Source organism: Ruditapes philippinarum, unplaced genomic scaffold (genome assembly GCF_026571515.1).
Source record: "Ruditapes philippinarum isolate M1 unplaced genomic scaffold, ASM2657151v2 ctg856_1_1_1_1, whole genome shotgun sequence".
Lineage (NCBI taxonomy): Eukaryota > Metazoa > Mollusca > Bivalvia > Venerida > Veneridae > Ruditapes > Ruditapes philippinarum.
Window position 1 is genome coordinate 275,780 of NW_026862309.1, and position 14,491 is coordinate 290,270.

The 14,491-nt window shown below is 32.4% G+C and overlaps 1 protein-coding gene across 1 annotated transcript; it reads right to left on the minus strand.

Moving 5' to 3' along the window:
- Positions 1-2,997: 2,997 nt before the first annotated feature.
- On the minus strand, positions 2,998-5,010 carry LOC132718602 (uncharacterized). Its single transcript, XM_060702317.1, has one exon. It carries the CDS (start codon positions 4,411-4,413, stop codon positions 3,103-3,105), a length of 1,311 nt encoding a protein of 436 aa, XP_060558300.1. The 5' UTR covers positions 4,414-5,010; the 3' UTR covers positions 2,998-3,102.
- Between the last annotated feature and the right edge of the window lie 9,481 nt (positions 5,011-14,491).

Sequence of the window (14,491 nt, forward strand, 5' to 3'; positions counted from 1 at the left end):
ATACGGCCATATAACACTATCAAGAATATCTATTATACGAATTTATAATACTGCAAACTTCTAATATTGGAGATTGGGTTATTTTTCCAAACAACCGTTTATATAAGGCCATATAACTGTCAAAATCTTCATAATGATAATCTAAAGATCATTGGTCACGATATCCAATGAAAAACGACGATAAAAATGCGCAATATTAAAAGGAACACATTTAAATAGTCTTCGTTTGTGAAATTACAATGCCGGAACTTAGATATCTCTACAACAGTTACATTCATCATGCCACTAGTGTAAAGAAATTGCCCCGCCATGGGGTCATCATTTTATAAGCAATTTACTAAATTTACGAGTAATATTAATTACTTTTATCAAAAAAGAAACCTCTTCTCCCGGAACTAAATACTGAAGCATAGATATTTGACATGTAGCATAATTATCCTATTTTGTAAATTAATCATATTTCATTTCGGTAACGCGAGCAACTCAAGTATCAAGGAAAATTCCAACTAATTATAACCATCTTTCTCCTCCTATTTATAAGATCAGACAAGCCACAATCTTGTTTCTTCCTTATTTATTTTAACTAGACCAGTTCCAGAGGAAAGTGCTGTTTTCTTAGTTTTAACTTATAATACATGAATAATATTGCTCCTGCGAATAACTTGAAATGTATTGAAACAATTCTATTATAACACATCACATAGTGATTGACCAGATATCTATATAATGCTACCTTGCTTTTTGACTGAACGGAGATTAAGATGAGTTACTGTCAACTGCATTTTTAGATAATTTTGAAGCATTAACGGTTGAAGGCTTATATAACCCGAGCAGTTCTATAGGCGAGGGTTATATTGCGAACAACCGTTTTTACATGTCAGACATCTTTATAACTATTTAATAATCAGCATAACGTAAATTACTTCATCCAATTATATCCTTAGTTATAAAGATTTTTGACAGGTTATATATGTCTCTAGGTATAATGACCCGAACCGTAAGGTAGGTGTTATATTGCAAAGAACCGTTTATATACGGCCATATAACACTATCAAGAATATCTATTATACGAATTTATAATACTGCAAACTTCTAATATTGGAGATTGGGTTATTTTTCCAAACAACCGTTTATATAAGGCCATATAACCTGTCAAAAATCTTCATAACTGATAATCTAAAGATCATTGGTCACGATTATCCAATGAAAAGCGACGATAAAAATGCGCAATATTAAAAGGAACACATTTTAGATATTCTTCGTTTGTGAAATTACAATGCCCGGAACTTAGATATCTCTACAACAGTTACATTCATCATGCCACTAGTGTAAGTAATTGTCCCGCCATGGGGTCATCATTTTATAAGCAATTTACTAAATTTACGAGTAATATTAATTACTTTTATTTAAAAAAAACACCTCTTCTCCCGGAACTAAATACTGAAGCATAGATATTTGACATGTAGCATAATTATCCTATTTTGTAAATTAATCATATTTCATTTCGGTAACGCGAGCAACTCAAGTATCAAGGGAAAATTCCAACTAATTATAACCATCTTTCTCCTCCTATTTATAAAGATCAGACAAGCCACAATCTTGTTTCTTCCTTATTTTATATTAAAAGGTATTTTCCTTAAAAAATTAATCTCTTTCGAATCTTATTAACATTTAATTGAAAGTAAGGGCGCTTAAGCATGAATATGCTTGCTATTCGTTCTTATTAAATATAGAATTTATACAATCCGAATGTTTTTACATCTATTTACATATCAATAAGATTTATGACAAGGTTCCAAATCGAGACTGAACTCATATGTCCGAGACTAATTCCCATTCATACAGGTTTCTCTGATTTTAGTTATTATAAGCGCACGATTCATGTTAAGCTGTATGATAATGCTCGTCTATTCTGGCCGGAATGAATGCAAAACACCATGAACAATAAATATTTTATCTAAAATTTGAAATATTTCCAAAGAGCTTGTTGTACAAATATTTTCCTATTATTCAATTAATTTGTAATTAAAAAAAATTGTGTTTTTGTCACATCGATTGTTCTAGCTGTACTGATCAGGGTCTTTCAAATAGAAACTTATCTGAAATCTACTTGAAAGACCCTATATATCTATAATAATGATATAGATATCATAGAGACCATATACTGAAAATTAGGTGTACTTGTATAATTTCTGCAATCATGGGAAGGTATCTAAGTAAAGATTTAACATAACGTCTAATGATATTAAATTGCCAGCTTTCATTATATCTTCTATCAATGTACAACTTCAATTAAAATTAAGAACAGATAAGACCCATATATTCACAAATAAGTATGTGTTTCTGTACAAAAGATAGACCGGTAATTTCAAAATTTATTGGCATTTCTCAACCTGTTAAGCTTATCAAAAGGGTAAGAAAGAAAGCAACTATTGTGTTTGTCTTCGTATAAAAAGAATGAAATCTAGGTCCGAATATTAAGCTGTTAAAATATGTTTGTCGTTGTAATTAAGAAAAGTATTATCAAGATTAAAGATGTGACATGATCTATAATCTTATACAGAGATATAAATCAGTAAAGATTTTTTCTTTTTCGAATAAATGTTAAATTAGATTAACCCAGAGATTTAGATACATTCACAAATCTAACTTGAGGAGTTATTTACATAATTATAATTTCCATAAAATATTCAATCTGTCATTTTCATTACTAAGTATGTTTATTGTGTTTTAAAACCGTGTAAAGTGCGTGTAAGTCCGGCAGATAACATATCTTAATACTTTTTACGGCCCATTATAGCAGTTACAGAACTTGCTTACAATTTCTAACTGTCTATACGCAGAGAGTAGTTTCCGATTGTTCTATTAGTATATTTTGTGGAGTTCGACCTCAACTCATGTAATTTTCAAACAAACTTAGATAATGGGCACTAACTTCAAAACTCTACAAACATTTAATCATTTTAATATGAACAAAAACAGTATTTTATGACTATTTGAACTATATATGTTATTAATATATTTAATATAATTCTAATCAAGTCAAGATGAATGTCAATACAACGACTAATTAAGTTATTAGCATGCGATCTAATCATATTTTTATCTTTTTATCATAGTTTGTCTACGTTTTCCTGTTAAAGTTACGAGTGATAATGCTTTCGGTGACGTTTTCGTATTTCCCTTTTTATTCTGTTTCCACAATTCTGGGGTTTTGAATAAGTCAGTCCATCTTAGAGATGGTCCAGAGTCGATATCAGACGCGTTAGCTAATGTTGATGACATCATCCACGCGTCGTCACGTTTAAAAACTTCAGCGGCCACGTCATCTGTCTCAGTTCCCCTCGACACATGTTTGTCTGTTGATAAAACAGTTTCTCCAGAGCGCATATTCTTAGATGTAGGCGATAAACTTGTATCATTCGGAAACAATGGATTTTGTCTTTTTCCTTGTTGTACATAAAACCGCCTTTGGTCTGATCCTACAGAGAACTCATCCTGTGTAAATACATCTTTGAAATAATCGTCTTCATTAAGTACAAATGATTCACTTCTCTTATTTTTGGTTTCTGACTGAGTTACAAAAACATCATTTATCATTTCGTCGAAGTCACTTTTAGAAGAAGAATCCGAACTATCGTTGTGCTGGCTTTTTTTAACTGTATGCTTTGATACATATTCCCTGTCGTTCAGGATATCTTCAATGACGTCACCTGCATGTGACCCACGTAATACAAACAGAGCTTTTTCTAACTCCTCGCGGGACTCTTTACCTAACACATCAAGCACAGTGGTGTTATTTTCCTTCGACTTTCTTTTAAAAGCATCTGTATATAATTTATGTAATGTCTTTGTCACTTGTTCCGCCTTCTTTACCAAACCTACAGACTTCGATTTTGTTTTCAGCATATTGTTTTCTGCTCTTTCCTCTTGCTGTTCCCTTAACACATCTAGACTACCAAGAACTGGTGCAGACCGGTTTCTTGGGGCTCCATTTGAATAAACAGACCACGAACTGATTAAAACGGGATTTTGTCTTTCCCTGTAACTGGGAGTGGAATAAGATCCTGATACATTCTGATTATGTTCTATGTTTGGAAGTTGGGATCCACCCTTCGGTACATGTCTCCTGCTCTTTAAGCGCTGACTCTCCTGTCTTAAGCCTTTTTTCAATGAAGGAGTTTTATATCTAATATCCCTCAGCTGTGTTCGTAGATAGTTCTGTTCCCATTCATTGTTTATTCTACAAACAGATTTAGCCCGATCCATTGCACGTGAGTATTTATCTAAAGTCTTCATTTCTCGTGCATTAATTTCACGTGTTTTTATCTGATCTTGAACGTTCAGTTTCAAATAAACACTACAAATATTCCCGTCATGATATAAATGTCCTAAATCTGGATTAGAACTCATATTCTGCTATTGCCAAAAATATATATAGATCTAAATGAAAAATTCTAGCAAAGACAAAATACTAGCACTTATGTTGCCGTATCACCTTTCAAATGTTCGTCCACATTATTCACTGCAAATGTTTTACATTAGCATAACATATAAATATTGAAGCGTAATATTTATTTCCAGTTTGTTTACGAATGTTGCACAATTCAAAGTCAGTTTGTAAATACAAGACAGCTTATTGGTTATATAACGGAATCTCTTAATCCTCTCAAACAATTTGTATAGCATGAAATGTAATATCATGCAAGGTTTAATGAAAATTATCTTAGATATTTAAGTTTTAACACCTTTTGTGTTAATTACATATTACGTTCAATAGAAATATCCTTTTTATGTTACCTTTACAAAAGAGGAATTAATTTTGAAATTTCTACACTGCACACTCAAATATTAGAAACCTTTGTCGCTATCTGGCCGGTTTTAGTAATTCCACTTACAAGTATGTTTACGTCATCAGAGCTTATTTATTTATGAAAATAACCAAAAAAGATCCAGTTTACGATATTTTCAAAATCCCCACCTTTGTAGATAAATGTTAATGGTTTTCGTGTAAATTCATGCTGATGTATGAACTATAACTTTGACTGCATGGGTTAGAGTATTACATTTAAACAAATACCAGCAAATAAGCTCAATCTCGATATGTTCCATTATCTTTAATGTTTGCCATATACGAGCCGGGAAAATTACAAGTGTTTTCATATCTAGATCGTTCAACGTTGTCAACTTTCAAATTGAAAATGTTAATATTTGTCATGAAAGCACTTGACATTGTGCTATTTGCTATCTTATATTAAAATATTTGATTGATTAAGCAGATACACTTATATCTTTGTACTATACTAAACTGGACCGTGCGTCATGGGTATTGGTAAAACACTCACTGTAACGTGATGACCATTTTATTTCCATTCTTTTGATAAAGTTGGGTATTAATATTTCGATATAAAGTTTCTTTTAAAAGTACACGTTAAATCGATTTATTAGCAATAAATTCATTCGCATTTCCTCCTATGAAAGTCTTGAATGATATTTTGATCTTTTCTTATTAATATTGTCGTTTCTACTTAAAAATCAAAGGCGAAGAAGATCAAGTTTATTTCTTTTTTCCTTCTTTTTTGTTATTGTAAAAAAACGTAAGCGTTAAACATGAATAAATGAAAAGTGATAGTGACAACTTTTAAATTATGACTGACAATTTTCAATTTTAATTCTTATTTATTACATTCCTTAACATACACTCTTATGGGGGATAAAATTGTCTTTCATCACAATCTCGAGGTTTTTTCCCCCTACATTACATTTGAACGTTAAATTATACGAATCAAATAAATATAGTGTAAAAATTAAAGTAAAAAAAAACGCTTGTTTATATTAATGTTTAAGTACGCGAGGATTAATTCTAAGAGTGACACTGAATGAATAAAATGGAAGAAAAATAATTCCGTTCTCTACAAGGGTTCACAAGGACATGGCATACAAATTTCAAGTTGCAAATATGTCAAAACAAAGTTGTTATATTCAATGATTTTTTCTGATTGATTGCCTACATCTAACAAAAAGCATGCCTGACAGGTTACACTGGCTGATACATAACTGTACATGTATTAATGAATTAATATAACATATGTTTTAACAGTAAGAGATTCCAACACTGTTTCTCTTTACGAAAAAAAAGTTTTGTTGTTGTTGTTGTTTTTGTTGTAAGTAAGTAAGTAAGTAAGTAAGTAAAGGCTTTATTTATCGAGGCTACACATTTGGTTTCCCAATCTTCCATGTGGGCCTCTAATAAAAACATAATTTACAATATATACAACTAAAATATTACAAAAATAATTGCAACAACATTATGTTACAATGTACATTGAAATTGTCAGAACAAGAAATACATGTTAAATATTTACAGTCCATTCATAGCATAATACATGTCAAAGAAGTACATATCAAATTAAAAGAAGTGGGAAATACTTTTAAGGTGGTACATCAAATGATTGGATTCTAATTTTGTTATAAAATGATTAATTTAATGATGAGAAATGCCATGTGTGTTGTTGTTGTTGTTTTGTTCTCTTTTTTTTTGGGGGGGGGGGGGGGGAGTGGTTGTTGTTTTATTTTTTTCCGGAGAAATATATGGGTTATTATGTGAAGGCCTTAAAATGTCAGGTGATTAGACGCCTTGATCATATTATGAAAGAAAATATGTTTTATGTATTCATATTCAAAACACATACTAATACATACAATTTTAGAGTGCAAAGGAAAATGTCAGATTTAACTTCAGTGCAATAAGAGATTAAATTAAGAAGAAGAAAAATGAAGCATGTTCATAGGATACGGATGCCTCACATTCCACAGTTTTGCTTGTCTATCACAAAGCTTCCGGTGTAAAAAAGCACTACCCTTTATACTCTTTAAACAAAACGTTTGTCTCAAACGCTGCAAGAGTAACATATATAATATACATAATTATATTACTCAGAAAAGTGGAGCTATTGTCATGACCCTCTTGTCGTCGTTTGCATTAGTTGACCTTTTCTTTAAAGTCCGGTTTTCTTTTTTTCTTCAGAAACTGTAAAAGCTATTCACTTCAAACATGATATAGGCTACATGTTTATTGTAATAAGAGGATACCTTTTCGAAAGTGAATATAATAATAATTATAATATAAACCTAAAATTCATTTCTGCAAAGCTATGTCTTTTGTACTTCTAATATTATTAATTTCTCAAAAAAAAAGAAAGAAAGAAAAACACACAAAAAACAACAAACAAACAAAAAACGCCAAGGTCAGAATGAATACATGTTATATTTAAATTTGAATGCATTTCCAAAGGGCAGGTGACTTTTTTTCTCAGGGTATTCTCTTTAATTTTATAGTTCTTGTTCACATGCATTTGTAGGGGAAGGTAATCCAAAAGCCTTTTTTGCTTTATTAATTCCCTCCTTGTTTGGCTTAGAAAGGTATTCACTTCAAACTTGAAATATTTATTGACTATCAAGGGCAGGTAAGACTGATAAGCATGTTTGTAGAGTTTTGCCCCTTTTATATGGTGCTTAACCAGCACTGAAAAAAGTGATGCGTGATGTCCTCGGACAGATTTTTTTTTATCCCCCGCCGCCTTTTATAGAAATAGTCTCCGTCCGTCCGACCTTCCGTCCTTCAGTCCGACATTTTTGTCCGGAGCATTTGAGGTATCAACTTGAAACTTCATAGGTGGATAGACCTCATTGAAGAGGAGTGCAGTGCACAATAATGATAACTCTACCCTGCATATTTTTTGAGTTATTGCCCTTTTTTATTTTTCAAAATTAATTTTTGTACAGAAATTAACTCAAAAAGCCTTTGAGATATCAACATGAAACTTCATAGGTGCACAGATCTCACTCAGGAGGTGTGCAGTGCACAATAATGATAGCTCTACCTTTCATAATTTTTGAGTTATTGCCCTTTGTTATTTTTCATACTTAATTTTTCACCTGAGTGGAGCATAACTAAAAAAGTGTTTGAGATATCAACATGAAATGTCATAGGTGGATAGATCTTATTGAGGAGGAATGCTATGTGCAAGAATGATAACTCTTCCCTATACAATTTTTGAGTTACTGCCCTTTGTTCTTTTTCATACTATTTTGTCGGGAGCTTATCTCAAAAAGTATTTGAGGTATCAACTTGAAACTTCATAGCTAGATGGATCTCATTGAGGAGGAGTGCAGTGCACAAGAATGGTAACTCTACCCTGCATAATTTTTTAGTTATTGCCCTTTGTTATTTTTCAAAATTAATTTTTGTCCAGAGCATAACTCAAAAAGCCTTTGATATATCAACATGAAACTTCATAGGTGCATAGATCTCACTCAGGAGGTGAACAGTGCACAAGAATGATAACTCTACCTTTCATAATTTTTGAGTTATTGCCCTTTGTTATTTTTCACACTTAATTTTTCACCTGAGTGGAGCATAACTCAAAAAGTGTTTGAGATATTAACATGAAATGTCATATGTGGATAGATCTTATTGAGGAAGAATGCTGTGCACAAGAATGATAACTCTTCCCTATACAATTTTCGAGTTACTGTCCCTTGTTCTTTTTCATACTATTTTGTCGGGAGCTTATCTCAAAAAGTATTTGAGGTATCAACTTGAAACTTCATAGCTGGATGGATCTCATTGAGGAAGAGTGCAGTGCACAAGAATGATAACTCTACCCTGCATAATTTTTTAGTTATTGCCCTTTGTTATTTTTCAAAATAAATTTTTGTCCAGAGCATAACTCAAAAGACCTTTGAGATATCAACATGAAATGTCATAGGTGGATAGATCTTATTGAGGAAGAATGCTGTGCACAAGAATGATAACTCTTCCCTATACAATTTTCGAGTTACTGTCCCTTGTTCTTTTTCATACTATTTTGTCGGGAGCTTATCTCAAAAAGTATTTGAGGATCAACTTGAAACTTCATAGCTAAATGGATCCTATTGAGGAGGAATGCAGTGCACAAGAATAATAACTCTACCCTGCATATTTTTTTAGTTATTGCCCTGTGTTATTTTTCAAAATTAATTTTTGTCCAGAGCATAACTCAAAAGGCCTTTGAGATATCAACATGAAACTTCATAGGTGCATAGATCTCACTCAGGAGGTGTGCAGTGCATAAGAATGATAACTCTACCTTTCATAATTTTTGAGTTATTGCCCTTTGTTATTTTTCATACTTAATTTTTCACCTGAGTGGAGCATAACTCAAAAGTGTTAGAGATGTCAACATGAAATGTCATAGGTGGATAGATCTTATTGAGGAGGAATGCTGTGTGCAAGAATGATAACTCTTCCCTATATAATTTTTGAGTTATTGCCCTTTGTTCTTTTTCATACTATTTTGTCGGGAGCTTATCTCAAAAGGTATTTGAGGTATCAACTTGAAACTTCATAGCTAGATGGATCTCATTGAGGAGGAGTGCAGTGCACAAGAATGATAACTCTACCCTGCATGATTTTTTAGTTATTGCCCTTTGTTATTTTTCAAAATTAATTTTTGTCCAGAGCATAACTCAAAAAGCCTTTGAGATATCAACACATAACTTCATAGGTGCATAGATCTAACTCAGGAGGTGTGCAGTGCACAAGAATGATAACTCTACCTTTCATAATTTTTGAGTTATTGCCCTTTGTTATTTTTCATACTTAATTTTTCACCTGAGTGGAGCATAACTCAAAAAGTGTTTGAGATATCAACATGAAATGTCATAGGTGGATAGATCTTATTGAGGAAGAATGCTGTGCACAAGAATGATAACTCTTCCCTATACAATTTTCGAGTTACTGTCCCTTGTTCTTTTTCATACTATTTTGTCGGGAGCTTATCTCAAAAATTATTTGAGGTATCAACTTGAAACTTCATAGCTGGATGGATCTCATTGAGGAAGAGTGCAGTGCACAAGAATGATAACTCTACCCTGCATAATTTTTTAGTTATTGCCCTTTGTTATTTTTCAAAATAAATTTTTGTCCAGAGCATAACTCAAAAGGCCTTTGAGATATCAACATGAAACTTCATAGGTGCATAGATCTAACTCAGGAGGTGTGCAGTGCACAAGAATGATAACTCTACCTTTTATAATTTTTGAGTTATTGCCCTTTGTTATTTTTCATACTTAATTTTTCACCTGAGTGGAGCATAACTCAAAAGTGTTTGAGATGTCAACATGAAATGTCATAGGTGGATAGATCTTATTCAGGAGGAATGCTGTGCACAAGAATGATAACTCTTCCCTTTATAATTTTTGAGTTATTGTCCTTTGTTATTTTTCATACTATTTTGTCCGGAGCTTATCTCAAAAAGTGTTTGAGGTATCAACTTGAAACTTCATAGGTGGATAGATTTTACTGAGGAGGGGTGCAGCACACAAGAATGATAACCTACCCTGCATCATTTTTCAGTTATTGTCCTTTGTTATTTTCAGCCACCAGTATTCACATAGGTTTCAAATCTGTAATCACTTCAGCCATCAGTTTTCATTACCAAAAGACCTCTGCTCTACTACATATACATTCTTCAAATGAGCAAACGCATTCGGTGGGGGATGGCCATGTTGACATGGCTCTTGTTTTATTTTGTTTTTTATTGATAAAACCTTATCGGTTTGGTAAAATCTGTCCTTCATATTAATTTACCTGCAATATTATGATACTTTTGATATCCGTGGTTGTGTTTATAAATGCATTGCATCAAATGTGTATAAAGCTACATATCTGATGCAAAAATTATTGTTTGGATTTAAAAAAAAACAACTTCATTACAATGTCCAGACATCAATAAGGCAAGTATACATTTCGAAAACTACTCATCATCACACAAGAAAGACAGAATTATTGATAATTATGGCGGAATTCTTGTTTATAAAAGATAAAATACATATAGCTAAAGATTCGATCTAGAAATAACCAACACAGAATTTGGATTAAAATTAAATTTAGATGCACATTATGCCTCAGAAATACCAATTTAATATACCAAAAACAGTTTAATGTTTGTTTTTTTATTACAGTTTTCAAAGTCATACTCACTTGCCATATACATTGACTATCTTTTGAATATAGCTCTGTTGGCAATCTGTACAATTATAGTGAATTTGTATTTTGTCTGGAAGTCCACAATGAAATCACAACAAATAAAAAAAACAAATCAGAAAGCGCAAAAGAGCAAATAGATAGAGCCAAAAAGCCAAAAAATACACATCACTGGGTTAAGCAGTTAAGAAATAAAACGACACAACGTATTAGAAATGAACAACCGCGCTAGCAAACTTGCTGAAAAGTTTTTACCCTTTAAAAGGTAAAAATCTATATCTTATGAAATATTTTTATAAAATCTATCAACAGTAAAATTATATTGGTTTCATTATTATATGGCGCATTCCCGTAAAAGTTGAAACAAAGAATGTCTCTGTTATTTAACACACATGAATAATGTACATAAATAAAATGCATCATTTGGCTATTTTAAGTAGTGTTTTATCCGTTTAGCAATGACATTTTGTGCATGCGCCACTCGCTTTAAGGCAATTTATTGCCATTTTTATTTCATACAAGCATTTTGGAAGTATTCTTTTTTAAAATCCAAGCGATAAATTTTGCATCAGATATATAGCTTTATACACTTTAAGGTATAGATAAATATGCAATGTATAGCATTTTCTACACTAAGCTCGTCCCAAAGAGAAGAATAAAAGCTTATTTTTTGCGACGAAAAAAGCACAGCAAAGGTAGGTAGGTATTATCAAAAACTTGTTAAAAATGATGACTCTGGTCAAATGCGCGGGACTCCTGGTGTTCGCATTAAACTTATTTTGATCAGTCCATTTATGAAATTTTGAATTTAAAAAAAAAATCATTGTTGTAGCTCTTGAACAATGCTTGGCTCGTTCCAAGAATTGACATCACTATGACTAAATATATTTTGACAGGTGATGTTTATCGCACTTTCTTATTCTTTTAATCTGTGTCCCCTATATCAGTTCTTTCTCTAATTGGTAGAATTTCTTTTCTGATTTATTGACTTTGTTGGTTAAGTTTATATTGCGTCTTCTCTGTTTGTTATGTATTGTAGGGTGGGAATTCCTAAATTCACTTGTCTTTCACTGTATTCTTTATCCGATAATTCTCGCAGTACTTAGTACAGTAGCTAGTCTTCTCTCAACATTTTAATGGCGTCTTTTTGAATTTAGGTGCCCATATTACATCTTCATCTATGCAATACTGCTTTAAATTAAAATCGTTTACGATTACACTAAGCAGGTATACAATGTATACATTGGATTGAGAGACAGAGCTCTATGAGATACAATGGAATCCGGGAACCAGTCCCTGGCTCTTATTGAATAGATTCCTTGGTTAGTTTAAACATAGTTTATTTCAAACAATGATACAAGTACATGTTGTTAATACATTTACAATAATTAGATACACGAATGAAAAAGGATAAGAGCCGAAAGCTATAAAGCTTATAAAGGTCTTCTCCTACATATTTGCACAATGCAGTTAAATTATGACAGTGTTTGCAATATTGTTTGAAACAATGAAGTTAATTTTTAACATATTTGAAACGAAAAAAAACGAAGATTTTAGCTATTGTTCAAAAGATCTTTTTTTAAAGAATATAAATAATTGAAAAGAATAAGAAAGAAGGTAAAGAAGATTCATTCGATAGGTCAAGTTGGCCATATTATTTGCTCATGAAAATCGGTTACTTTCACGTATATATACATGAACTGCTTGAACAATTTTAGAATTAATGTCATGGCTAAGATTCTGGTCTCCGTTTAGTAAGGTATGAAGTGTTATAGTACAAATATTAGAAACAGCATCAAATAGTCTGAGTCTGATATCATTATAGAAGTGACACTCAAAGAAGAAGTGGTGGTTACTTTTCCAGGAGACCACATTGACAATTTGGTGAGGGGGACATATTTTTTCTGAATAAGTGATGGTTTAAAGAGCTACATTCTGTTCGGAGCCGTGTATGCATGACTTGCCATTTTCTTTCACCTATATAATAGTATTTGGGGCATTTTTTTTATATTACCTTTAAGTTGCGTTTTAAAGGAGGACAAATATATTGAGTTTTGTACGTCTCTTGAGAGTGAGTTCCGATCTCTCAAAGTATATGGCAGAAATGTATTATGGTAAAAAGTAGTTCTTCTGCGTGTTGTTTGCATATCAGAACCATTTCGTAAATTGTACCTCGACGTTTATGGTGGGACTAAGGACGATAAATAATCTGGTGTGAGACCATTTCTCATTTTGTAAAACAAAATAAGTTTGTGATTCTGTCTACGGCTTTCGAACGATTCCCAAAGAACTTCTCTTTGAAGTTTCCTGAAGAGATACAAGTTTAGTGGCCACTGTGACTATACGGGCGGCTTCATGTTGAATTTTATCAAGTTTCAAGTTTTTCATATTGTGTACAGTTGATCCGAGACTACATCGGCATATTCAAAAAGAGGTGGTATGAATGAAAGATTTATTATAAATAACTTCTAACGATTTTCTGTCTAGTATGAATTAAAGATTTCTCGTGATATGAATTCTTTTCCAGGTCTTCTCTTTGATAGACCTAATATGTACATGCCAAGAGCAATCATCAGAAAAGTAAAGACCAAGATGTTTATGACTATTTACTGAGGAGATAGGCTGATCATGCATTAGAAGTGGCGGTTGATAAGGCTTATTTGTTTTGCGTGACATGATCATAGTTTCCGATTTAGAAGGTTGAATGTTACAAGCCATTTATCAGCCCAACTTGAAATTTTATCAATATCAGATTGAAGAGTTGTCGCGGCAGCTATTGGATAGTCAACTATTATGTGCAAACTAGTATCATCGGCAAAGAGGTGTATACTTGAGTTTAAATCGTCAACAATATCATTAATGTATACCAGGAACAACAGAGGCCCAAGAATAGATCCTTGAGGAACTCCTGCATTTACAGTTGACCAATTAGAATGAGCTCCTGGAAGAACGACACATTGACGTCTGTTAGAAAGATAATCAGAGAACCAGTTCAGCAATTTTCCATTTAATCCAGCATTTTTTAATTTATAGAGAAGACCTTGGTTCTTTACATGCCCAGTGTATAGTACTGATACATATTTTTTAAAGTACACTTCTAGGTAGGTGGGAAACACTGAAAGTGTCTCTGAAAAATCCCAAAGATGTTACCCAGGATCGAACCCGGGACCTCAGGAGTGACATTCAGTTGTATTTAAGATGATGCCATAAAAAGGAATTTGCATATTTTTGTTGATGTCTTTTATTGAATACGTTTATACACATATGAATAAATTAAATTTTTTTTATAATATTTAGTGAATTTTACTAGATCTATATATCGATTCGTTAATGGCTTAGTAACTGTGCGAGACAATCGGAACTCCTCGGGCGACTTCAAGAATTCGAACTTGACGGAGTGCCGAGTTGTTACGATTGTGTGCGAGAGTCAAATCTTTGCGGTGATTGCATACTTTGGGTTTA

Excerpts from the sequence above, each read along its gene's own strand:
- LOC132718602 (XM_060702317.1), bottom strand. The coding sequence starts at position 4,413 with ATGAGTTCTAATCCAGATTTAGGACATTTATATCATGACGGGAATATT.